At 46.5% G+C, this 24,565-nt stretch overlaps 2 protein-coding genes across 10 annotated transcripts; one reads left to right on the forward strand and one right to left on the reverse strand.

Moving 5' to 3' along the window:
* Positions 1-1,613: 1,613 nt before the first annotated feature.
* On the reverse strand, positions 1,614-15,779 carry KIF22 (kinesin family member 22). Of its 4 annotated transcripts, none has more exons than XM_088655858.1 (14): positions 15,560-15,688; positions 14,541-14,655; positions 14,033-14,238; positions 11,776-11,903; positions 11,475-11,623; positions 9,539-9,979; positions 9,295-9,448; positions 8,081-8,183; positions 7,724-7,901; positions 6,805-6,922; positions 6,640-6,716; positions 4,695-4,898; positions 2,639-2,698; positions 1,614-1,826 (listed from the first exon to the last, which is right to left on the reverse strand). In XM_088655858.1, exons 3-14 carry the CDS (start codon positions 14,230-14,232, stop codon positions 1,791-1,793), a joined length of 1,848 nt encoding a protein of 615 aa, XP_088511984.1. In that variant the 5' UTR covers positions 14,233-14,238; positions 14,541-14,655; positions 15,560-15,688; the 3' UTR covers positions 1,614-1,790. The 4 variants fall into 4 exon arrangements, with proteins under 4 accessions (XP_088511984.1, XP_060137658.1, XP_034991398.1 ...); XM_060281675.2 differs by having other exon boundaries at positions 8,081-8,186; XM_035135507.3 differs by lacking the exon at positions 14,541-14,655 and having other exon boundaries at positions 8,081-8,186; positions 15,560-15,779.
* A 121-nt stretch (positions 15,780-15,900) lies between these two features.
* Positions 15,901-23,124, forward strand: PAGR1 (PAXIP1 associated glutamate rich protein 1). 6 transcript variants are annotated; one of them, XM_088655861.1, is made up of 5 exons: positions 15,901-16,055; positions 17,597-17,739; positions 20,525-21,249; positions 21,416-21,498; positions 22,726-23,124. In XM_088655861.1, exons 3-5 carry the CDS (start codon positions 20,855-20,857, stop codon positions 22,908-22,910), a joined length of 663 nt encoding a protein of 220 aa, XP_088511987.1. In that variant the 5' UTR covers positions 15,901-16,055; positions 17,597-17,739; positions 20,525-20,854; the 3' UTR covers positions 22,911-23,124. The 6 variants fall into 6 exon arrangements, with proteins under 6 accessions (XP_088511987.1, XP_034992920.1, XP_034992922.1 ...); XM_035137029.3 differs by having other exon boundaries at positions 20,850-21,249; XM_035137031.3 differs by having other exon boundaries at positions 20,853-21,249.
* The last annotated feature ends 1,441 nt before the right edge of the window (positions 23,125-24,565 follow it).

Raw genomic sequence — 24,565 nt, forward strand, 5'->3', positions numbered from 1 at the left:
AATGGAAGGAAGGAGAAGTACCAACAAAAGAAGAATGGCAGATGAAATTGATGGAGTATGCGGAAATGGCGGAACTGACGGGGAAGATCTGAAACCAGGAAGATTAAGTATTTTCTAAAGACTGGAGTAAATTTGTAATTTACTTAAAAGACCAGTGTAAACAATTAAATCTTTGGCAGGGATGTGAAGACATTTGTAATGTGGATTTGTTTTGATGGTAATTATGGTTATATAATAGATAGATAATTGTAAAATATGTACTGTAGTAAATTTAATCTTAAAGATGGAACCCATAGAGGGAGGTCTAAGGGTTTGAAAGAACTCTGCATTTTAATGTTTGAAAATTATTTTGAAAATAAAATAAACTGCTTTTAATACAGACATTTAATTGTTGGGAGCCTGATGGCGAATTGTTGGGAGCCTGATTTAAATAGCAGTCCTAAGTAACTCCAACACTATTTCTTTTTTTATCCATCCTAATCTATTTCCCCTCACGTGAGGTTTTTCCCTCACTTTGATTTTGGCATCTTTTATGCAGTTTTCATACAAAAGAAGGCACTTTTTCATATAAGGAGTTTCCCTAGGAATTTGTTCCCAGATAGTGAAAGCAGTCAACTTGGATGGTTTTTAATGGAATTTGACAAATTCATGGAGGATAAGGCTCTCAGTGACTACTAGCCACGAGGGCTATCTACTACTTCCAGTGTCAAAAGGAAGCATGCCTCTGACTGTTATTTGCTGGGAAACAAGGTACAGACAGTTGCTGTTGCAGGCATCTCACAGGCCTCTGAATGCCCACTGCAAGAGGAGGATACTGCACTTGATGGGCTTTTATCACAATCCAGCTGGGCTCTTCTTTCTTTCTTTTTGTAACGAAAAGTAGGAAGTTGGTGGCGGCAATATAAAATAACCTTTTGAGATGTACAAGTTTTCTGTACTACTTTTAGATGCTTAATATATTTAAATGCACCAAAGCTAAAATAGAATTTAAAAAAACCCAATTCACCTTTATGTATAAAAATGTAGGTCCATGTTTGTTAGGCCGTGACGTTCTCCAAAACCATTTGCCCGATCGCGTTCAAATTTGGCCACAGCGTCACATGGGGATATCCGAGTGTTTAGATTACCCACGTCACACCTGTGCCACAAAAACCAGGTAAAACCCACTGGTTTGGAACCCTGAAATCAGAGGGCCGGGGAAGCTGGGAAATAGAAGGCAGAAGAGGTTGCAACACAGCGCCCTCTAGCGGCGGCTATACTGGTACTGCAGCTACTAGGCCGAATGGAGGCTCGCATTTACAGACTAGGCCAGGCATCCCCAAACTTCGGCCCTCCAGATGTTTTGGACTACAATTCCCATCTTCCCCGACCACTAGTCCTGTTAGGGATCATGGTAGTTGTACGCCAAAACATCTGGAGGGCCGCAGTTTGGGGGTGCCTGGACTAGGCCGAACGGAGCTGAGGACTTGCCTGGGTGTGGGTTGGGGGCAGGATAGGTCATGGATCGGGACAGGGTGGGGGGAATCACAGGGATGAGCCACAGCAAGGCGTGGCTTGGCCAGCTAGTTTTCAATAAAAGTCAATGTAATAATAATGAGAATAATAATAATAAATAAGAATAAATTTTTATTTATACCCCAGCCTCCCCAGTGAGAGCTGGGCTCATGGCGGCTGACATCAATAAAATTACCATTACAATAAAACATAAAAGAAAAAACAATTGATTAAAATACAATTTAGATTAAAAAAATAATAATGTAGGGAGAAGATGCTTTCCAGAACCAATCCAGTTACTCAAGATTTCCAATGTTGGTCAGGATATTTACCTAGGAAAGGAGGTAGGGGAGAGAGAAGAGCAAGAATTTTAATTCCTCTGTTATTTGTTACATTAGCACCTTTTAAATCCAGTGCATACTAGATTACAATGCATACATTTAAGCTTTACAAAGAATTATCACAACCTGTATCTCAGCCTTGCGTTTTAAAAACTCACTTGGACACCACAGGCCAGCTTTCACCGGCCTGGTGCCTATTTTGCACAGCTGGAGGGCATGAGGTTGGCAAAAAGCTGCCACAGGCAATAAGAAATTCCATTCAGGCTAGCAAGCTGGCTGGTGGAGAAGGTAGGGACCCACTAATCTGCATTCTATGTTGGCTGCAGAGTAATGAGCTTTCTTTTTTGTGTGACCAAGATGATAATAATGTATTTAGGCTGATATGAGGGATGTAGTGATATGAGGGGGGGGGTGATGCAAATCATCCCCCACCAGCCTACTTGATTTCTATGCTGGCTCTGAGAGGGCAGGCCTTTTCTTTTGTGCCCAGGAGGGAAATGAAGCAGGGAGACAGAGATACTGATCCCACACCTGCCAGTCTGCCAAGCTCAACAGAGGCAGGACATTTTTCTACTTGTTTCCCAAGGGACAGGTAGAAAAAGTTCTGGATAGTAACTTCTGCTGCTGTACACAAGGCTGCTGTGCCCCTTGCATTTCATGAAAAACTTAAACTTCTGTTTACAGTTTCTCCCTCTCTACCTATTCATCTGCCGTCCAAGGATAAAACTCCATTCATCTAATGTGATGGACTCTACTCCAGATAAGCTTATAGCCACAGTGACTGAACTGAATTAAATACACACCTTCAGAAAAGAAGCTACTTGTTTGGCAGAGATGCCGTCGACTTTCCCAAGGTCCTCCACCTGAGAAAAGGAGGAAGGAGAAATGTGTAGGTAACACAAAGCTGCAAAATCATGGAGATACTTAATTATTAAATTTGTGTACCACCCCTCATCCATAGATCTCAGGTCCACAACAACAACAAAAATATTCTGAGGGAATAGCAATACTGCAGTAGTAGAGCATTTTGCTTTGCTCAGCACCTGGCATTTCTAGTCTCTCTCAACAATTGGCCACAGTAGCCAAATGAAACCTCCACATTCAAAGGTAATATTTATTTTTTATTTCATAAAATTTATACACCACTTGATTTTTTAAAAAAATTACAACCTCAAAGTGGTTTACAAAAAGATAAAACAAGAAAAAGGAGAAATATTCACAACCCTACTGTAAAGCATACAAAAGTTAAAATACTAAAACAGATTAACATTACCTCAACTTCCTAAGTATCTGGGTAGGCTTGCCTGAACAAGAATGTTTTAGCAAGCGCCAAAGAATACAGTGAAGGCACTTCTTGATCTCAAAAGGCAGGGAGTTCCAAAGTGCAGATAATAATAATAATAATAATTTATTATTTATACCCCGCCCATCTGGCTGGGTTTCCCCAGCCACTCTGGGCGGCTTCCAACAGAAAAATAAAACACAGTAATCTTTTAAACATTAAAAGCCTCCCTGAACAGGGCTGCCTTCAGATGCCTTCTAAAAGTCTGGTAGTTGTTTTCCTCTTTGACATCTGTTGGGAGGGCGTTCCACAGGGCAGGCGCCACCACCGAGAAGGCCCTCTGCCTAGTTCCCTGCAACTTGGCTTCTCACAACGAGGGAACCGCCAGAAGGCCCTCGGTGCTGGACCTCAGTGTCCTGGCAGAATGATGGGAGGTGGAGACACTCCTTCAGGTATACTGGACATTAAACAATCGGGTTCTTACAAATGCAGAACGGGTATTATGTGGCAGCTTGCCAATTCTGCCAATTGAACCGGTTGAGTGGAAATATGTGGGGCAAGACGATCTTGTAGGTAAACTGGTCCCAAGTTGTAAAGGGCCTTTATATACTAATAGTAAAGGTAAAGGGTCCCCTGACCATTAGGTCCAGTTGCGGATGACTCTGGGGATGTGGCGCTCATCTTGCTTTACTGGCTGAGGTGGCCAGCATGACAAAGCTGCTTCTGGCGAACCAGAGCAGCGCACAGAAACACTGTTTACCTTCTCTTTATCTACTTGCACTTTGACGTGCTTTCGGACTGCTAGGTTGGCAGGAGCTGGGACCGAGCAACAGGAGCTCACCCTGTCGTAGGGATTCGAACCGCTGACCTTCTGATCAGCAAGCTCTAGGCTCTGTGGTTTAACCCACAGCCCGGTAGGAAATTGGCAACCAGTGCAGATCTCCAAGCACAGGTTTTATCCACTGACAAGGCATCACACTGCAGCATTCTGCATTCTGCAGAGGGCCTTCTCGATAGTGGCGCCCGCCCTGTAGAACGCCCTCCCATCAGATGTCAAGGAAATAAACAACTACCTGACTTTTACAGAACATATGAAGGCAGCCCTGTTTAGGGAAGTTTTTAATGTTTTATGTCTTATCATGTTTTTAATATTCCATTGTGAACCGCCCAGAGTGGCTGGGGAAACCCAGCCAGATGGGCGGGGTACAAATAATAATAAATTGTTGTTGTTGTTGTTAGCCTCCCAATTCTAACTGCCGGGGTGGGGGGTATTGCTTCCGTGCCATGCTGGTGGGCTTCCCAGAAGCTTCTGGCTTGCTACAAAAACGTTGGACTAGATGGACCTTTATTCTGACCCAGCTCTTACGAGAATAGGGAGCTACTCCCTTCCCCTCCCAGATTTAAGAATGAGCAGGAGTCCTCCAAGACTTAATGCTCTGAACTTGAGCAAGGTCTGAACGTGTTAAAGCCTTGCATGGCCTACCTCCTACCTGAAGATGAATTTCCTCTGCACAGTAGCTGCACCTGCACACACCTCAAACGATGGAAGAGCAGCTCTGTCCTCAGAGCCCACTTACCTTTTCAAAGGACCCATGCTCTCCTCTCCAGGCCATAATGCGATGAGCCTTCTTCTTGCCAATCTGGTGCAGGGCCATGAGATCCTTCACAGAGCCTGTGTTCAGGACAGCCAGGATGTTCTCCTTGGTGCGGGCCATCAGATCAGGCCGAACCACCATCTCCCACTTAGAGGGAACCTTGTTTTCAGAGCCAGGGGCCGAATCCTGGATATAGCATGCATCATAAAAAGAAGTGGTGTGGTGTCGCACCCGTCTGTTTCCTGACTGGCCCTCATCTCATATTCTTTCACTGAATCACAAACATACCCTGGCTTCTCAGATCTTATAAATCTCCTGCCTTTTACTTATCAGGGGTTCGTCAATGAGATACCAGGCATGCAGAATAAAGTTCTCCAGAAGATAAGACAGACAACTGTCACTGCTGAGTTTACCTTCTCTTGTTTCACAGGCCTGTGTCAGGGTTTTTGGAATCTGCTGAGAGCCATGTCCCTGAAGCAGGCCCACTGGAAACTGCCGGAGCCACCTTATTAATAGTATTTATAACTCTGCCTTACAGCTGAACGCACTCTCAGAGAGGCTTACAAAAAACACTTCTCTCAGGCTGATGGTCTAGACCAGAGGTCGGCAACCTAAGGCCCATGGGCCGGTTCTGGCCCATCGGCCTCCCGGAACCAGCCCATGGCCAGTTCTGTGGATTGGCGTGGGGATTCCAAGGTGGAACCTCCTCCCTCCTTGTGCAGCAAATTGCCAGCCAATCGCCTGCTAAGGTTTGAGGCCCTGGCCAATGGGCGAGCGGTGGCTGCGCATGGTTGAGAGGAGGAAGGGGGCTGGGCTTAGCTGGCCAAGCACATTTCCAGCAGCCCCTCGTCGGAGCAAGCTGTTTGCCGCCGCCACTGCCTTTGCCATCACTCTGCCAAGTGCAGCTCCTGTGCCTGCCCTTGCGAGTGGTAGAGGCTATCGGTGCTGGCGGAGGAGGAACGAGCAGCTCGAAAGCAGCCCTTTCGGGCTGCTCTTTCCTCCTCTGTTGCTGCTGCCACCAGCCTCTGCCTCTCGGCAGCACCCTAGGTAGGCAGGGGGCGGGGGGGGAGAGAAGCCCCCTCTGCCGTGTGCGCATGCGTGCACACACACAAACGCACTCTGGCCCACCGGGAGGTTTGTGGTGTGGTGAACTGGCCCACCCCCCAAAGAAGCTTGCCGACCCCTGGTCTAGACCATCCTCCAGGATCCTCTGTAACGTGTCCTGCTGCATGCTTGGCAACATGGAAAGTCTGAAAAGCACCAATACAGCCCATGCCCCAAGTTCAGTCTCCAGTGAGGCAGCTGGACAGGGTGAGCTCTGGCCTAACAGCTGAGAGAGAGAGAGAGAGAGAGAGAGAGAGAGAGAGAGAGACTGCTGCTCTGAGGCAGTGAGTCCAGAACTTTGATCTGGCTTCCTCAAGACACTTGCAAAGCTACTTTCTTTCTGTTCCTGGAATGAACCATTTCAGGCTGCTTCCCACCAACCTTACCCATAAGAATTTAAATTTGCTTAAAACAGGGAAAAGGGGGGGGGGGAAGCATGTGGTCAGCAGGAACAGCCCTGATTTTTCTGATCTGGCTAATGCTACCTGTTCCACTCCCAGATTTGATCCAGAAACACGGTGCGTGGGTGAGGGCGGATGTGAATTCTTCTGGGTAAGGCTTGATATTTGCCCCACAGCTAAGAATAAGGCTGTCTGAACATGAACCAACAACAGGCAATAGGTAAGGGAATCTGTTCTTTGTTCTAGGGCAGAAGATCTACAGGAGGAAGCCTGCTCTGGCAGAATCCATATATAACTTTATTAAACCATGTTTGTAAACTGCCTCAAAAACCTAAGGGGTATATACACCTGTTAAGCAACTCTGCTTCCCACCATCACCAGCCCCAAGTTCAACAAAGCCCCCACCCCACCCCCTTACGCACCTTCTTCTTTCGACCTCCCTTCTTTTGCTTTACAATGATGATGCTATCTTCGTTCGCAGAGTTCTCCGGGTGCTGCACTGGAGAGGTAAAGAAGGAGAGCTGTGATCTCATAGGAGGGAGGAGCATGAGAAGGGAGTCCTGCTTTCAGACCCAGCACCCTTTTACCTTGCTTGAAGGGCAATACCACTGGTCCTTGGTGTTTGAAAGGCACCCATGGCCCATGTCCATGCTTTTTGTCCTGCAGAACCTTGGTTTCCATTTCCAGCTGCTGCTTCTTAAGCCTCTGTAGGGAGAGGAAGAACAGAATGAGCACAAATTCAGATGGAGGGAACGGGGTATGCGTTCGGTGGCCTCCAGGAATGCGTGGGGCTGCCATCAGGTTCCCAGCCCAAAAAGAATCTTATTGTATAAGTTGCCAGGGGCATAATGAAGCTGGTTCTCAGTGCAAGATGGACACAGTTCAATTTATATTAGAATCTCCTCCTACAGGACGTACTTAGTGCTACATCTCTTTCTTCCTTCAAAGCCGGCCTTTACATTGGAGCCATTGGCTTAACCAGAGTTGCCCTGGCAGGGCCTCCTGAGTTTAAAACAACAGCAGCAGCAACAAATAGCCCTCCTAGAAAAAAGCTAAGAAGCAAAATGTGTAGGTAACATTCTAAAAAGCTTCTGTGACTTGAACCAGCTTGGCTGTTCTCGCCCATCATTGTTTGTAGCCAATGAGTGAAGTTGAAGCTGTGATTGATAAGTGAGTTGTTTGGACACCAGGCAAAAGGAATCTCTGGAGTCCTGAAGAGCTGCTGTTCCCTCACTTTCCCTTTAATTGCACTTTTCCTGCCCCTTTAACTGCTCTATTTACCGCCTGCCACTCACTTCAGAAGCTTTTTTTTTTATAAAAATAAAAAAGTGTGTTGCTGTAAGGGAAGAAACATATTAACCACACATAGAAATTTAAAAATTTGATCAACAAATGAAACACCGCAGACCTCACAATAAACAAGGCATTGCGTTTGTTTACGGGAGTTAGCCCATTGCAGTCTTTGACAGATCACGATGGGACATAGAGAAAGAGCAAACCCTTCACCTCCAGCTCACGCCGAGTCTCATCCAGCAGCCTCCGCAATTCCAGCCGCTCCCTGCGTGGGGTGTTGAGGAGGGGCAACGCACAACTCTTTGCCCCTGCCTGCTGTGTTTCCAAGGCCTCCAAGTGCAGCAGCTTTTCAGCCAAGGCCGGCTCAAGATTCTCCATTGGCAGGAGGGAACTGGTGGGGAAAGAGACCAGAAAGTAGGGCCTACCTTTTCTAACAAGCCAGAGAGAGCTGCTCAATGCTTTAAGGGGGGGGAGTGACCATCCTCATGAAGTGGCAGGAAAGAATTTGACCGCACCACAGAAGCACTGCTTGCCTCTTCACCAAAACCTATAAAATGTTTGGTGTCTCACCTGAATGGCTTCTCTTCAACCAAGCTGGGCTGTTCCTCCTCTGGACAAGGTCTCTTGGCTTCAGGGCCTGCATCACTAGAAGCTGGGCATGGTCTTTTCGATGCTGCTGTGTGGGGAGGATGTTTTTAATTTATTTGATGTGTTTATTGGACCTTGGAGCCTGCTCCACCTGGACTGCCCTCCTTCACCACCACTGGGCCTCCTACCACCAACTGGGCTCCAGAAAGGATCCTGTTTTGTTTGGATATTCTTCGCTGTAATTTTCCTACAAAGTTACTAGTAAAATGCCTTGGAATAATTTGTATTCCCAATGGTGGGATATCAACAAAGAACAAATCGTGAAAATTATCCTGGCCTTATCAGAAACATTTCGAGTCACCTTACAAATCACCAGCTTGCAAACTACGTATCAGAATAACTTAATTGATATTAAAATATTTTTTTAAAAAAAATACCCTAGGGGGGGAAAAGCCACAATCACAAAATATAACTAAAAACACAACGAAGTTTTTTAGTTCTTAGTTTTTAGTTCTTAGTTTAGTTTTTAGTCCTATCTGACGAAGTGTGCATGCACACGAAAGCTCATACCAAAATAAAAACTTAGTTGGTCTTTAAGGTGCTACTGAAGGAATTTTTTTATTTAAAAACACAACGTAAGTGTAAACATATCCACCCTATGGGCAACCAAGGGCACCAAGGGCAAAAATGCTTTTACTTGATACCTAAAACATGGACCTAAACCAGGCATCCCCAAACTTCGGCCCTCCAGATGTTTCGGACTACAATTCCCATCTTCCCCGACCACTGGTCCTGTTAGCTAGGGATCATGGGAGTTGTAGGCCAAAACATCTGGAGGGCCACAGTTTGGGGGTGCCTGACCTAAACCCTTGACACCACTCACATAATCTCAGTAGGCACAGGAATCCAAAGCAGACCCTCCTCCCCAGACGACTGCAAGGCACAGACTGGTTCTGACAGGAGTCAGCTGGTCATTGATGAAAAGGACAGACCATGAATGGTTCTAGTGTATATGTATCTGAACCATGATAAAGAAATATGGGGCAGTGAATCTGTATACTACACCCCACTCTGTTCTGGGGTAGCCCAAGAATCCTGCCCTTCCTTTCTCAAAAAACAAACAAACAAAACAAAACCCCTTGTTTTGCCCCCCTTCTGCTGAATTTTGTTGTTTTCAGGCCAGCTCCCTTCCTCACCGACATCCAGCAGAGTTTCTTGCGTGAAGGGTTTGTTCACCACTTGCTTGGATTTGGCAGCAAAGTTGAGGCTTGTGAGCGTGTCATAGTAGTACTTCCTCTCAGGGGCGATATTTGCAATGATCAGGCTGTGAGCACTTCCACCCAAAGAATCCTTTAAGGAAAGAGAAATATGCTCAGTAAAATAAAATGCAGCTCTTCCCAAATCCACAGCCCCACCAATGAACCCAGGCACCCCAACTACCTGCAGCAGGCGAGTGAGTTTGCTGTCTCTGTAGGGTACACGAGGCAGCCCCTTGTTGAGGGCATCGACCACCTTGCTAAGCACAAAGAGTGACGTGTTGATGGCCCCGCTCTCCTTCAGGCGCACCCCTCTGTTGCCTGTCCGCCGGTTGTCCTCCGAGCCGGCTAAGTCGATAAGGCAAAGCTTGGCAGCCCGCTGGGCATATGGTGGCCAGCCCTGGGTCTGGCTCACGTACACCAGCAGGACAGTGTGACTGCGGCTCGAGCGATGATTCAGCTGTGTGGATGCCACTGTACGGTTGCTGCTGGCAGGCAAGAAATGTTTCTCAAAGTCTGAGAAGTTGGTTATTTCTCTCTCCGTCAGACCAGGCACCAGAATGTGGTGGTTTTGATCCTCCCGGATTGGCAAGTCACGGAGGGAGGGCTCTAGGAGGTCCAAGACCTGGGGAACAAGCAGACTAGTGTTTTTTTTTATTAATAAACATTTTTATTAGATTTTCCAATTTAAATATCTAATCCATTTTCAAATTATACAAATTATACAAATATCAATTAAACAATTAATCCAAATCTTCTGCCAAATTATACAAATTTAAATTTGACTTCCATGCTTCAGACTCAGAAAGCCTAGTCCTCTTATAGTCACTGCTTTCTATCCAAGAGTCTATTAAAATCCTTCTATCTTCTTTCAAGCCCCCGAGTTTTTCGAGCAAGCAGGCTCCCACGGGGGCTTTCCACCCAGTGCCCCCAGCCTCTCCTTCCTTCCGAAGTCGAAGCTGGTGGTGGGCATCTGCGGATGAGACTGCATCTTCCTGTACCCCGGAAAGACTTCGGGAGGCTGCATACTCCCCTTTACAGCCTCATAAATTACCCCGTGGGAACCGGAGAGATGGTATTTTCAGCCATCTTCTACGGCGATCCAAGCGGAAGTCCCAAGCAGACTAGTGTTGGTCCAGGTGACACCTCAAAGCCTACCTCACTTACTGGTAAATCCCATGGTTTCTCAAAAGCACATGGAGAACAACATAAATTTACTTGAACAGATTGTGTGGTTTAATCAAGTAGGGTACAAATCCAGCCTTCTGCAAACACCGAATAAGTTCTCTAGTTTACCTCTTGCCCTCCTCTGTAAGAGACCTGCTTTCTCCTGGGCACTTCTGGCTCATCACCTTTAGTCTCCATGCCATGCTCTGTTCACTCCTCCAAATTTCCCCCTCCTCCCCTGTCCTTTCTACACTTGTATTCAATCATTCTCCTCCTTCCCAGGCTCCATTCTGTCTGCTTCCCCCAAGCATCAATAACCTAAGGCTCCCCAGAGCTTGTAGGACTCCAACTCCCCTCAGCATGCCCAATGGTCAGGGAAGATGGAAGCTACAGTCTGGCAATATCTGGAGGGCCAAAGGTTCCCCACCCCTGCCTTACTCCATCTGTCTTCCCTGCCCTTCTACTGCTCTTTCCTTTCTTCTCTCCCCCTTTGCAGCCATTTCGGCTTGCTTTTGACCCAGCTGCCCAGTCTCTTTTCCCATTCCCATCAGCCACGCCTCAGTTCTTCACCAATCTTCAAGCAGGCCCAGAGCACACATATGACAGCGTCAGCAGGCACTGAGACGGGACCCTCTCTAGATCAGACTAGTAGCAGATGACTCACGGATCTTCTAAATACCAACCGGGAACAGAATGGAGTTTTGGTCACATTAACGAACTTCCCAGGGGTCAAAACACTGCCAGTCTTCAATACAACAAAAAAGGAGGCCAGAGTGTGTGCAAATCTGTTGCCAGTATCACTTGCTGTAGTCTAATTAGGTCATGCCCTCCCCAATACATCTGGCTCCTCAGCCCCATCTTGTTCTAAGCTGCTTTCTTCCCCAAAGATCCCACCATTCTTATATACTAGGCTCAGTTTTCCCCTCTTATGCATTTTGTCCAGCACCCGTTACCTTCTCTTGGTAGATTTCCAGGTATGACATAGAGACTGAGTACTTTCGCTCATCCCCCGAAGCATCCCTTGTCATCTGCAAGAGATTCTGAACTGCTCTTGGAATCACCCCCGGCTGCTCCGGACTCCCCAACATGGTGTGCGTCTTTCCTGCCATTTTAGGGAGGGGGAACAAAAGAGATGTGAAGAGAGAGGGGAAACCATCACGTCCACCCTTGGCGCAATTCCAAGCCCCAGCCCACCCGCTGACCCCCAGCAACTCTAGGTTGGGTTCATCCCTTTGTGCACTGTTTTATAGTCACCTGCTCCGGTAGGCCCATATGCCAAGATGCTGGCATTCTGCCCTTCCAGCAGATGGTGCAAGATAGGCTGAACTGACCCCATGTAGACATCATACTGCGTGGCCGTTGCACTGTAATAAGCGTCAAATCTGGTGGGAATAGAGAAGTGGGATTGAGGCCTGCTGGCTTCTCTGAAAGTTCAGCAATTTCTACAGCAGAGATAGGTAACAGGGGGCTTTGCAGAAGGAGTGGCAGGTGTCCCTTAGGAGCTTTCCCCCTAGCATACCCCCATTCGTCATGTTGTACAGACTATTATCAACATAAGAAGGCCCCTGCTGGATCAGGTCAATGAGACACCATCCTGTTCTCACAGTGGCCAACCAGATGCCTGTTGGAAACCAGAGTGCTATTTAGGGCTGTGCAATAAATTGCTATACAGTCCAAAGCCGATTTTGAAATGACATCAACTGTTTCAACCAACCAATATATCAAGAGAGAAATGTGAACGAAAGGTAGGGACTGACAGCTTCTCAGGGTGGGGTGGGGGATTCAACTGAACCAATACTTTTCTCAGCAGGAAGACATCCACCATCTCTCCCTCCTTTGTTCACTCTCTCCCTTGCCTCCCTCCCCTCACGCTGAGAGGGCAGCCAATTTCACCGATAAGCCCTCGCCTGCAAGCAAACAAGCCTCTTTAAGCGTAACTTCCTGCTCTCACCCCAAAAACTTTCAGAGCTCAGCCAAATATGCAGAGCCCGCTAACAATCCGGCAGCAACCCATCATGCCTAGATAATCAAAGAACAGCAGTGGCAAAACAGGCAGAAGCAGTCACTTTAAGCCAGTGGTTTCCCTTACCTATCCTGTCAGTTGCAAGGAGAAACAAATGGCAGCGAGGGGCCTAGAGGAAGGCTTCTGTTGCTTCTCATACTGGAAGAGAAGGGCTGCTATTCCTCCAGACACTGCTCAGTTCCAACTAATATCCCTGTTAAAAACCATTGTTGTAAACAAAATCTGCCCTTATTCCCTTATGGGGTACACAAGAGCCCTTTGTAGGTTCTCCATCGGAAGGAGAATATAACAGAGGCCAACCAGAGAAAATTGAGAAGCAAAATCTTTATTATAGCTGTTGCAACAGGGTGACTCCCCTCACATACAGGAGAGGGACCCAGAGCCATGTGTGCAAGCCCTTATATAGACATTTCAAAAATCCCTCCTGGAGTCCAGGCACACCCCCAGAAACCTCACACACACATCACAGAAGGGTTACAGGTAGTAGCCGTGTTGGTCTGACGTAGTCGAAACAAAATAAAAAAATTCCTTCCAGCAGCACCAACTAAGTTGGTCTCTAGGGTGCTGCTGGAAGGAATTTTTTTATTTTGTTTCGATCACAGAAGGGGTGTAGCCCAGATACATCATTGAACTTCACACTATAACATTTTGTTGCAGGTCCAATTTGTACTTATTAGTATGTTCCAACCCCTTGTCTCAAGGGTTGGGTTTCTTCAACAAATATACAGTACTGTACATCATGAAAGGGGAGGTCTAGTGGCAGTAATCTGAGCATCCTGGACCCTGCCCCATGCCTCCTCTTGCCCTCTACCAAAAACCCATCAAGTGAAACGAGATATTTACATTTCCCTGTTTCCGAGCCAAGTTAATCACACCCTTTTGTCTTCATCTGGGTTCTGGCCACTCTTGTCATTATAACTACTTAATTCCTGAATATAGGTCACAGGCTCACACCCTGTTCATATCTTGAATGTGCCCTTAAGACAGGATTAGTGAGGACAGCAGAGAAATATTTGGTCCCTTTGCTGCCTTAGACATGTGGCCTATACATTCATGTACAGTGGTGCCTCGCAAAACGAATTTAATTCGTTCCGTGAGTCAATTCATTTTGCGAAAAATTCGTCTTGCGAATCGCGGTTTCCCATAGGAATGCATTGAAATTTCTTTTTTTGCCCATAGGAATGCATTAATTAAATTTCAATGCATTCCTATGGGAAATCACGATTCGCAAGACGAATTTTTCGCAAAACGAATTCGTATTGCAAGTCACCATCAGATCGCAAAACGCATTCGTCTTGCAAAAAAATCGTCTTGCAGGGCATTCGTCTTGCGAGGTACCACTGTACTGTACATGTTTGCTTGGTACACTTATGAACATTTATTATATATCCAAGACCTCAAAATTCCTATTACACCATCAACAGGGGTACCATAGGGCCACAACCTACATGAAGCCTGCTTCTTCCCAACCCTCTCTGCCCAACTCACTTGTATTTCATTGTCTCCATATTATTTCTCACGTTCAGGATCTCCAGGGAGCAGGAGTCCACGCCACGTACACAAGGGGCTTCCTTTCCCTCTCCTGTTCCCACGCTTGGCCGCAATCGCACACAAACCCTAACTCGAGCCGGTGCATTGCTGGGGGTTCGCTGGGCTTCATAACGGCTTAATCGTTTATAAGATGTCATTGATATCTAAGAAGAGAAAAAGTGCAGGGTGAGATACAAGTACCAGAAGAAGCACTGAACTCCGCACCAGCTCATCTGTGAACTGAGATCATTATTGAAGGTCCCCTTATAAAATTTATAGGTTATAAAATTTTAGGATGCACACACACTCCACAGAAAGCCAATCCTTTGTCCTGGAGAGCCAGTGTGGTGTAGTGGTTAAGAGCTGTAATCTGGGGAACCGGGTTCGCATCTCCGCTCCTCCACATGCAGCTGCTGGGTGACCTTGGGCTAGTCACACTTCTTTGAAGTCTCTCAGCCCCACTCACCTCACAGAGTGTTTGTTGTGGGGGAGGAAGGGAAAGGAGAATGTTAGCCGCTTTGAGACTCCCTCGGGTAGTGATAAAGCGGGATATCAAATCCAAACTCTTCTTCTTCTTTGTCCTTCAAATTTTAAGAATTATTCCCTTGAGAAAATCACACATTATTTTAGCACACAAAACAATCCCAAAAAACCATCTTGGCTCCCCTAATGTCTCTAAATATTTCCTCTATTTCAGGCATCCCCAAACTACGGCCCTCCAGATGTTTTGGCCTACAACTCCCATAATCCCTAGCTAAGCGGACCAGTGGTAGGGATGATGGGAATTGTAGTCCAAAACATCTGGAGGGCTGAAGTTTGGGGATGCCTGTCTTAAGGGCATTTTTGTGCAGGAAAGGGTGGCCTGTGACCTGGATTCTAGAACAAAAGCATTTACCATCTCAAAAGAATGGACAGACTGCCCAGGTAATGCAATCAGTAAAACATTATCAGGTATCCTGGCCACTCTCTCAAATTTCTGTGGTAGAAGTATGCTGAGTATGGGAAAGAGGAAGACTGAGAGGAGATAGGATAGCCACCTTCAAATATCTCAAGGGCTGTCCCATGGAAGAGGGAACAAGCTCGTTCTCTCCTGCTCTGGAGGGCAGGACTCGAACTAGTGGCTTAAAGTTACAATAAAGGAGGTTCCGACTAAACCTCAGGAAGAACTTTCCGACAGTAAGAGCTCTTCGACAGTGGAAAGGTCTCCCTTGGGAGCTGGTGGATTCTCCTTCCCTTGGAGATTTTTAAGCTATCTGCCATGGATGCTTTAGCTGAGATCCCTGCATTGCAGGGGGTTGTACTAGATGACCGCCGGGGTCCCCACTTCCAACTCTTAAGATTCTATGAACAAAGGCTCTCGCGGTGACCAGCCGCGAGACCACAACGGGAAGCCCCAAAGCAGGCCGCGGGCACAGCGGCGACCCCGCTTCGCTCGCTACAACCGGTAACTAGCGCCCAGAGACGCGCAGGCGGGGGGACACTTACCTTCCCAGGCGGGTCCTTCACCAAACGCATCTCCGAGCAGCTCCCGGACTTCGTTTGAATTTGACTCTAAGCCCGCCCCAGGAGGGAGAAAGCGGCCAATCGGAGAGAGGGAAGGACCCAGCCGTTGATCACTGCGCCTGCGCAGAGATCAAGTTCCGCCGGAGAAAAAGCGGCCGCTTCCTCCCCCCTTCCCTTTTAAGCCGCGCGTGCGCAGTTGAGAAAGTGACCGGTACTTTTGAGTACCGCCTCTCAAGGCAGCAGCCCCAGCAGCGTTCGATAGTTCTTAGACTCGACTTTTGCGGGCTAGTTTTGGGTGATCGGTTGTGCGCCGCTCAGCTTTTGATCCTTGGTTGGTCCGGGGCGAAGGAAACAGACACGGAAGGGAAGCGCGCGAGCTTCGAGGTCCGGATAAGACCCGCCGCGGGTGGGTGAACGAGCCCTTCCTCCCTTCCCTCGCAGGCCACCTGCTGTGATGAAGACTTAATCAGCGATCGTGGTTCGTGTTTAGTGCCCAGCCGTAGAAGAAATGATCCGATGAAGTGTATTTGAGCGTGTGCAGAGTGACTTTGAAAAAAAATTAAAAAGAGGGGCGGGCAGGATCCTAAGACAATAGAATAGATCTTCTTTTAGTTGACTTTGAGCATGATCCAGCCGAAGTTAAGCATTTTAGGAGTGCCGCGGATTTATTTATTTATTTATTTCAGTGGCAAAAGTATAGAACCTCGTGCAATGTCCTCTTTTACTTATTAATACAAGGGAGCAAGATGGAGTGACTTACGGGTAGCTGTTCGGGCTTAACTCTGCCATTGAACTCAATGGGCCGTAAGAAATGCATAACTTTGGATCATGATCATACTTAACTAAAAGAAGGATGTAGCTTTGGAGTTAGCTGCACAGCTCTTCTCCAGAGTGGATAGTCAAGACACTTCTCTTTTAAAAAAATTAGCATAGGCCGGATGCCAAGCCCTGATTACTCTTGACTGGAGTAAAAAAATAAAAGCAACGGAAGAAAGGAATGTTAGTTTAATATTATAGCTGCTATCAGGTATGTTGAGGGTCCAGAATGACCAGTAGAAGCTCTTAGGAGTGCTTTTCTCCCAACCATTAACTTTCTGTAAGAAAATTTTAAGAGGCTGTGGAAAGTGGCATGCTTGGCAAATTCTAGTTCTGGGTTGGGGTGGGGTTCCTGCTTGAAACTGTGATGAAATAACATCTTTATGAAAAACTGTGGGAGAACTGGTGTAGAAGCTTCCTCTCGCTGGACTACTGATTTAAGGTCCTTGCCTGGCAGCAGTGGTTATATTGTTTGCCTCCATCTTCTATCCTCTACCCGAATATTTGGGAATAAACCAAATATTACAAAAATGGCACTGTTCTCCAGCAATGTCTTCTCCGAAAGAAAGCTAAAGCCATGGATCATTGCCCATGAAACTTCTATCTGCTTTTCTTGGAATGTCCAAGCTGATGTGTGTGTAACTTTATTCGCTTGCTGCATTTTCAACAATATTGTACTGTGTTCGGTTTATGCAACAACCCTGTGAGGTAGGTTAAGAGGCTGTGACTGGCCCTAGGTCACCCAGTGACCTTCATGACTAGGTTGGGATTTGAACCCTGGTCTCCCAGGTCCTAGTCCGACACTCAAACCACTACACTGCACTGGCTTCCTGGAGTACGTATGCCATTGGGCAGCTATATAACATAAATTAAATAGGTAAATAAATATGGGGAAAGCAAAATGTCACTTGGAGGAGGATCTGAAATATTTTCCTTGAAGCTTGAATTTGTTTTATTCTTTATTGCTTTATTTGACATTTCAATGTGTTGTAAACAGCTTTGAGACTTTTTCTTTAAAATATAAAGTGATACAGGAATGAAATGAAGAATAACAACAAATTTCATTGGGGGGATGGCACCTAGACATTCCATTGTGGCGACTGTAACTCATGTTTAAGGCGCCGTTTGGCGCTTAGCTTATTTGTCTGAGTTTCTTAAGGGGCTTTTGTGAAAAGTAATATTTTGCCTTCTAAATCACTGCAGGGTTGGGCTGAGACCATCCTCTTTAGGAAGCCGCAGTTGTGAAGACATTGCTTCTCTGCATATCAATTTTGATCTCCAGTGGAAGGGACTTTCCGCAGGGTCTTCCTGCTGACCTTTGCCCCTGCTTGGGCTCCTAAAAAAAGGTATTTTTTGTCGTTGTTGCCAGTGTGATGTTTGGGTCTGCTGGGCCATCTAAAAACAAAAACCCACAATGGAGGTCCTTATGAGCAGCTGTGAAGAACGAGCCCAAGGTCTAAATGTTTGCGGAATAGAGCTTGACTGCAGTGGTAGAACTTCCTGGGTCATATTGATTGCCTAAGTGCAGTGAGAGCGAGGAAGAGGGAAAACTCAGTTTCCTGGCAAGAGAACTGTTCTTTGGCTGCTGTCCTATTCTCAGTCTTCTGGGCTTGGCAGTGGAGCTGTCTAGCGAGGTCTGTGGCTTGACAGCCAATGTACTGAACAGCAAGGAAGCTGTCTAATGATGCCAGCCAGGGTTATCAAAAGCCTGAAGAATGATGCTGAAGAGCAAGTGAGCTGCTTATCAGGTTGCTGGGACAAAAGGATCTGTTAAATCTGGGGGCAATAGATGTATATTTGGGGGCCCTTTATAAAACTGCCACCCAGCTGATCCCCAAAATAGGGTCACACTACCTCAGGGGACTGTTGATCTAAAGTGAGCCAAGTGGAACTGAAAATGTGACTAGTGAGAAGGGACCAGCATGAGAGTCAGAAAGGTGACTGGGTAAAATGAGAGAGCTTCTAGGCCAGGCATCCCCAAACTGCGGCCCTCCAGATGTTTTGGCCTACAACTCCCATGATCCCTAGCTAACAGGAGCAGTGGTTGGGGAAGATGGGAATTGTAGTCCGAAACATCTGGAGGGCCAAAGTTTGGGGATGCCTGTTCCAGGCCCTAGGGAATTAGAGATTGGGCAGGTAGTCAAATCAAGGATGTCTCATCTGGACGTTAACCTGGGGGAATGGCCTTCCTGAATGGATTTGCCTATTGAGAACACTGACTATGGCGTGCCTCTGTCTGACTCATCTTGCTACCGGTAGTGTCGTCGTTCTATCTGGGACGGGGGTCAGCAACCTTTTTCAGCCATGGGCCGCTCCACCATCCCTCAGATCATGTGGTGGGCCGGACTATATTTTCGGGGGTGGGGAATGAACGAATTCCTATGCCCCACAAATAACCCAGAGATGCATTTTAAATAAAAGCACACATTCTACTCATGTAAAAACACCAGGCAGGCCCCATAAATAACCCAGAGATGCATTTTAAAGAAAAGGACACATTCTACTATGTAAAAACACGCCAATTCCCTGGCTGGATTGAGAATTGGGCCGCATCTGGCCCCCGGGCCTTAGGTTGTCTAACCCCTGATCTAGTATGCATTTGCAGTTTTATGGGATTCAAAGTTGGTTGTAAGGAGCTTGTCTCAGGAGTCTAAAGCAAGAGACTTCAGGACTTCAAAACCCCACCCCGGCGCTTTTTGTAATCAATTATCCCATCACCATTATTGCAACATAGCTCCCTGAGGAGGAGTTAAGTTTTTGGATCCTCGGGACTGAATAGAGCTCTGAACTGGATTTGCTTATGCTGCAGTCTTGGAGTGAATGAAGTTATAAGACCACAAAGTCAGGATGTGTGTGTGGGTCCTGTAAGGACTCTTGGGGTCTCCTGATTCTACAGGTTCTCTGGATGGAGCACAGGGTGGATAAAAAGCAATGTTTTATTTTAAAAAAATTAAAAAATCAGATTTTTTTATTGAAATAAAAAAATATTTAAATCATTTTTTTTATTTAAATTGGATTTTTAAAATAAAATGCTTTTGGAGTTACATTATAGTTCAAAGGCTATTCATCAAGAAATAAGTTTTTAATGTGTGCTAAAACTCAGTGTAAGTTGTTTTTTTTAATTGTTTAACCACATCAGTTAACAAACATGAATACATATGCTATAATGTTATTGTTTTAGCTAAATAAATCATAAATGTTTATTTCTGACTGACGGTCGAATAAAGTCTGATTGATTGATTGATTGGTTAAATAAATTGTTTAAATTGTTATTAAGGAAATGATTATTTTTCTCCTTCCAATAAAATACAGCAGAAAAGTTGTCCAAATATAAACAATAATTTCATAATTACCTGTTTTTGTATTTCTAGTAGTAAAACCAAATCAGTAATTTTTGATATAACTGTAAAAACTACTCCAAAAATTTATTATTCCAAAAATGAAACCTTCCTCTGGTTGTAAATATTAAGATTATACCAGCAAGAATGAATCTTTCTGTAAAAAATAATAATGATTTAAATCAAGTCTTACTGACTAGTGATTTAAATCAGGTTTTACTTAAATCAAATCCACCCTGATGGAGCATCTCTGAGTTACGGCCTTGGAGGGAAGGGGGTTGTTCCTCATGGTATCATCTCTCCCCCTCCCCCCCTGACCAGGAATACAGTGGGAGCTGTGGGAGGGTCTTCTCCGATATGGAGGTTGCAAGGATGGATGGGCCACCAGAACCTTGATTCATCTCTCAGTGGACAGGAGTCTGATACAAGGTCTGCTTGGTGCATCCTGAGACATCTTCCCCTTCTGTGCCTCTCCCTCCTTGCTCTTACCCTGGCATGAGCCACAGGCTTCCTGGTTCTTCTTGCAGCAGAATGAATAACAATTGGCAGCTTCAAAGAGATCTTTATCCGGGGCGCTTCCTCTGAACAGGGGCGAATTCAGCTTCATTATTTATGGGAAGGCTGGGGCAGATCAAGGGATTATTGATCTGAAAGGGGTTAAGAGACAGAGCTAAGATGCCTCTGAATTTGCTGGCGGAGGCAGCAAGAAAGAGGAGGCATGAGAAGTCTTCCCAGGACATACAATTTTTCTCTGCACTTTTCATGACAGCTAACTCTACTCCCTCAACTGCAGGCAACTATGAGAGGTATCTAAGGAGTTAGTTTGGAAACACTGTCAATTCATCTCCTTGAGCCCCATCTCTGCGCTCCCAAGAAAACTTCCATTGGAGGATGTGAAAGTTTGGAGAGGAGTCTCTGATGCCAAAAGAGAAAGATAATCTTGCAGGCCCAGCCTGCTTCTTGAACTGCTGCACCACGCTAGCTCACATTTTGCTGTAGGGGTTTTCCAAGATGGCCGCCCTCTTGTACCAGGCAGGTCCTTGCCCGGTTATGTTAGGGTCCTGAAGTCTCGCTGTTTGCCCTGCCTCTCTCAGTTCTGTGGCCTCTTGTCTCTCCAGCAGCCATGGAGGAGGCCAGCACTGTGGAGGAAGGCGAAGTCACCTCGGGGATGCAGTCCTTGGCAGTGGAAGATGAGCCCGCCTCAGAGCTACCTCCGACCACCGAGGAACAAGATGACGCACCCGGGGAGAGAGATGGGGAGCAGTCGGCGAAGGGAGACGAATCGGCCGAGGAGGATTGGTTCGTCCCCTGCAGCGATGAGGAACTGGAGTCCCCAGACGGCTGGATGCCTCCCCCTGAGGAGATCCGGCGCCTCTATGAGCTCATTGCTGCCCACGGGACCCTAGAGATCCAGGCAGAGATCCTACCCCGGCGCAACCCTACCCCAGAGCTTGACAGCGAAGAGGAGGATAAATCTGACGGGCAGCTGGAGGACCAGGAAGAAGAAGAGGAAGAGAAGTGAGAGCGCATGTATTTCTTTTTTGCGGGGAGAGGGGTAATATTTGACTTGAAAAGGAGTTTGGGGAAGGATCCAAAATTTGAGATGGTGTTGGTGACAGGAAAGGAGGGAGGGGCTACAGGCTCTGGTGCTGGGCGGATTCCAAATTTTCTCTCTTCGCTGCAGGCCCTACGTGCCAACAGAGTTTGACTTCGATGATGAGCCTGCCTCCCCTAAGAGCTCCTTGATCGATCGTCGAAGAACTCCTGGTATGTTGAAAAGGAAAGCCACCCGCCCACCCTGGCTGTATTGGGACGATTGGATTTCTCCCTAAACACACACACCTTCCAGAGAATCCTGGAGTCATGCTTGATTGTCCTTGTTCTCTTTTGAGGAGCCCCATTTGCTACCTCAAAATTTAGGTTATGCTCTCATGCACCTTGTTCTAGCCTACTGCTTTCACAATACTGACACTCCTCTCTCAAACCGAGAAGTAGGGAACCTTCCTCTTGCTTCAGTCGGGGACCATTGGCCCACCCATCCACCCCCACCTCAAAAAGTTAGGGTCACCTCCCTTTGTAGGGTTTTGAAAGTTTGGATCAGGCCTGCGGACATCCGACATGAGCAAGGCATTCACCTTCGAAGGCATAGAACTGCGTTTTCAAAAGTGCCCCTCTCCAAACAGGAAGTCAGCCTCTCACTTGGGGAAAGGTGTGAAGGTGCTCACAAGGCCCAGCTGTCAGGCAATCTGATCCACAAACATAAAGCTCTCCTCAGGGATGCTGGAAGAAATGCCACAATGGTCTGGATCTTGCACCACAAGCTGCAGATTCTCCTTCCCTATTTAAATGCCAGGAGTCCAGAATATTGCTCTGAGAATCCTGGCTGAAGGTTTACCGGTAACGTGTGAGACTCCCCTATGAAAGTTAAGGCAAATTGGCTGACAGTTTTCTGTTGTCTAGACCAGGTGTGGGGAGAACCAGTGTCCTTCCAGATGTTGTTGGACTACAACTCCCATCAGCCCCGTCAAGCATGGCCAGTGGCCAGGGATGATGGGAGCTGTAGTTCAGCATCATCTGGAGGGCCAAAGGTTCTCCACACCTGGTCTAGACAGGAACATAGGAAAAGCAGAATGGTATGGACAGGAAGACCTACACGGCATGCTTGCTTGCTTGTTTACTTACTTACTATTTATTTATTTTATTGGATAAAATTTATACACCACTTGATTAGAGAAAATATCAAAGCTTATTTACAAAATACTTTAAAGGTCCTCAAAGAAGAGATGGGGACATTTTAAAACTATGCAAACTGTAGGGACATGCAGACCCTCTTACTGCTGTGAAAACAGTGTAGATTTTGATCTACCTAGGGAAGAACAGTGGTTTCCTGGCACCTTGCATTTGAAGCCTACCTCTCATTTTTTAAAAAGCCTCGGCCCAACTTGCACTTCCCACTGAGTCCACAGATCCTAACTGTTGTTTATTTATTTTCAGGGACCTCAGCTAAGAGCCAGAAGAGGGAGGCTCGCATGGACAAGGTGCTGTCAGATATGAAGCGCCACAAAGTCTTAGAGGAACAGATAATGAAGACGGGCCGAGACCTCTTTGACCTTGACTCAGATGATGTACCCACTCCAAAACGGCCACCAGGTCTCTTCCTACGCCAGCGCAAATACTGAGTGCCGTGGAGGCGATGGGACCTTTTAAAATCCTTTCAGGCAAAGTGGAACTGTGTACTCCTGGGTTCAATGCGAGGGGAAGGAAATTGCTGGACGGACCCATTGGGTCAGACCATGTACTTTGGTTCGCATCCTGCACTGACTGGCAGGAAGCACCTGCTTTGGGTTATTTGAGTGTAAATAAAAGCTAGTGAGTTTGTTTTTACTTGTTAAATTCTTGTTTTTGTTCTTACAAACTTAAGAGTTTGGTGAGGGTACAGAGTGTCTTCTCCACGGTGGTGCTCTGCTTTAGAAGGCCTTGGAGGACCTTCGAAGTACAGGGCGCCTGCAGCAATAAAGCTCCACCCCCTCACCTTTGTGCCCCACACTTGGACCTGGAGAGGTGGGCAGGGGGTTGTTCCTGAACTCATGCTGTCTTTAGGGATGTGAGGTCAGGGAGGAACTCCTGGTACATACACATTGTGACTATCAAGGCCAGCCAAATTTTGTGGACTGCTACCCAGGAAAGCAGCATGAGCAGGTGTGTGTGTGTGTGGCAAGCTGTTCTCTCTTCCCACCTCCTGCGGCAGGTGAGGACGCAATGACACTCTTGCTCCTGGAACTGTATGTACCAGGAAGCAAATGTCTGTGTTCGATGTTTTCTGGCAGGTGCAGAAAAAAAACTTGTTCAGGAGGAACAGGGAAGAAAACTGGGTATTTCAGACTTCGACAGATCAAGTCAAAGTCTCTTTATTTTTTTAAAAATGGGAATGCGATGTGACTTTTCTTTCTAACCCTGTAGCAGGTTTTTGCCACTTTTTTATTATTTAAAAAAACCGATTTTTTTTAAAGAGGCTGGTATTGAAATCCAATGAGCGTGCCCCAAGTCATTTACAGTGCATGTTTACTTGGAAGTCTATCAGTGTCCACAGAATACAGTGGTGCCTCGCAAGACGAAATTAATTCGTTCTGCGAGTCGCTTCGTCTTGCGAAAATTTCGTATTGCGAAGCGCAACAGAAACCAAGGAAACCAAAAGAAAAAATATTGAAAAAAGGTTGTCTTGAGAAGCACGGCCATAGCAAAATCCGTCTTGCGAGTCACCAAAAAAATTGCAAAACTCTTTCGTCTTGCGAGTTTTTTTGCTGCGCGAGGCATTCATCTTCTGAGGTACCACTGTAATAGAATTGTCGAGTTGGAAGGGACCCCAAGAGCCATCTAGTCCAACCCCCTGCAATGCAGGATTCTCAACTAAAGCATCCATGACAGATGGCCATCCAACCTCTGCTTTAAAACCCCTAGCGAACCTCCCGAGGGAGTCTGTTCCACTCTGAAACAGCTCTTACTGTCAGAAAGTTTTTCTTGACGTTTAGTCGGAATCTCCTTCCTTGTAACTTGAAGCCATTGGTTTGATTCCTACCCTCAGTGGGGTAAAGGCTGCATTCCTAACCCCACTTATGTGGGAGCAAGCCCCATGGAGTTCAAAAGGGACTTGCTTTTGGGTAGATACGGTTAGGATTGCAGCCCTCAAGTGTGTTTTGGGTGACAGCCACAGAAACCGGGTGGATGGATTTTAAGCTGTCAAGAGTGATTCCACGTCGCAGCCGGCAAGATGGGGATGCAGGCAAAACATATGGATATAAAAGGCAGGCAGAAGGACTTGTCTTCTTTTGTGTGT

Source organism: Zootoca vivipara, chromosome 12 (genome assembly GCF_965207765.1).
Source record: "Zootoca vivipara chromosome 12, rZooViv2.hap1.1, whole genome shotgun sequence".
NCBI classification, from domain to species: Eukaryota; Metazoa; Chordata; class Lepidosauria; order Squamata; family Lacertidae; genus Zootoca; species Zootoca vivipara.

What these genes read in the sequence shown, in the direction of transcription:
- KIF22 (XM_035135507.3), bottom strand. Translation starts at nt 15,589, where the DNA reads ATGCGTTTGGTGAAGGACCCGCCTGGGAAG. An exon ending in ATGGAGACAATGAAATACAA is followed by an intron (nt 11,904 to 14,032) that starts GTGAGTTGGGCA and finishes TATTCCCACCAG; the next exon opens with ATTTGACGCTTATTACAGTG. An exon ending in ATATGGGCCTACCGGAGCAG is followed by an intron (nt 11,624 to 11,775) that starts GTGACTATAAAA and finishes CTAAAATGGCAG; the next exon opens with GAAAGACGCACACCATGTTG.
- PAGR1 (XM_088655861.1), top strand. Translation starts at nt 20,855, where the DNA reads ATGGAGGAGGCCAGCACTGTGGAGGAAGGCGAAGTCACCTCGGGGATG. An exon ending in GAAGAAGAAGAGGAAGAGAA is followed by an intron (nt 21,250 to 21,415) that starts GTGAGAGCGCAT and finishes TCTTCGCTGCAG; the next exon opens with GCCCTACGTGCCAACAGAGT. An exon ending in CGATCGTCGAAGAACTCCTG is followed by an intron (nt 21,499 to 22,725) that starts GTATGTTGAAAA and finishes ATTTATTTTCAG; the next exon opens with GGACCTCAGCTAAGAGCCAG.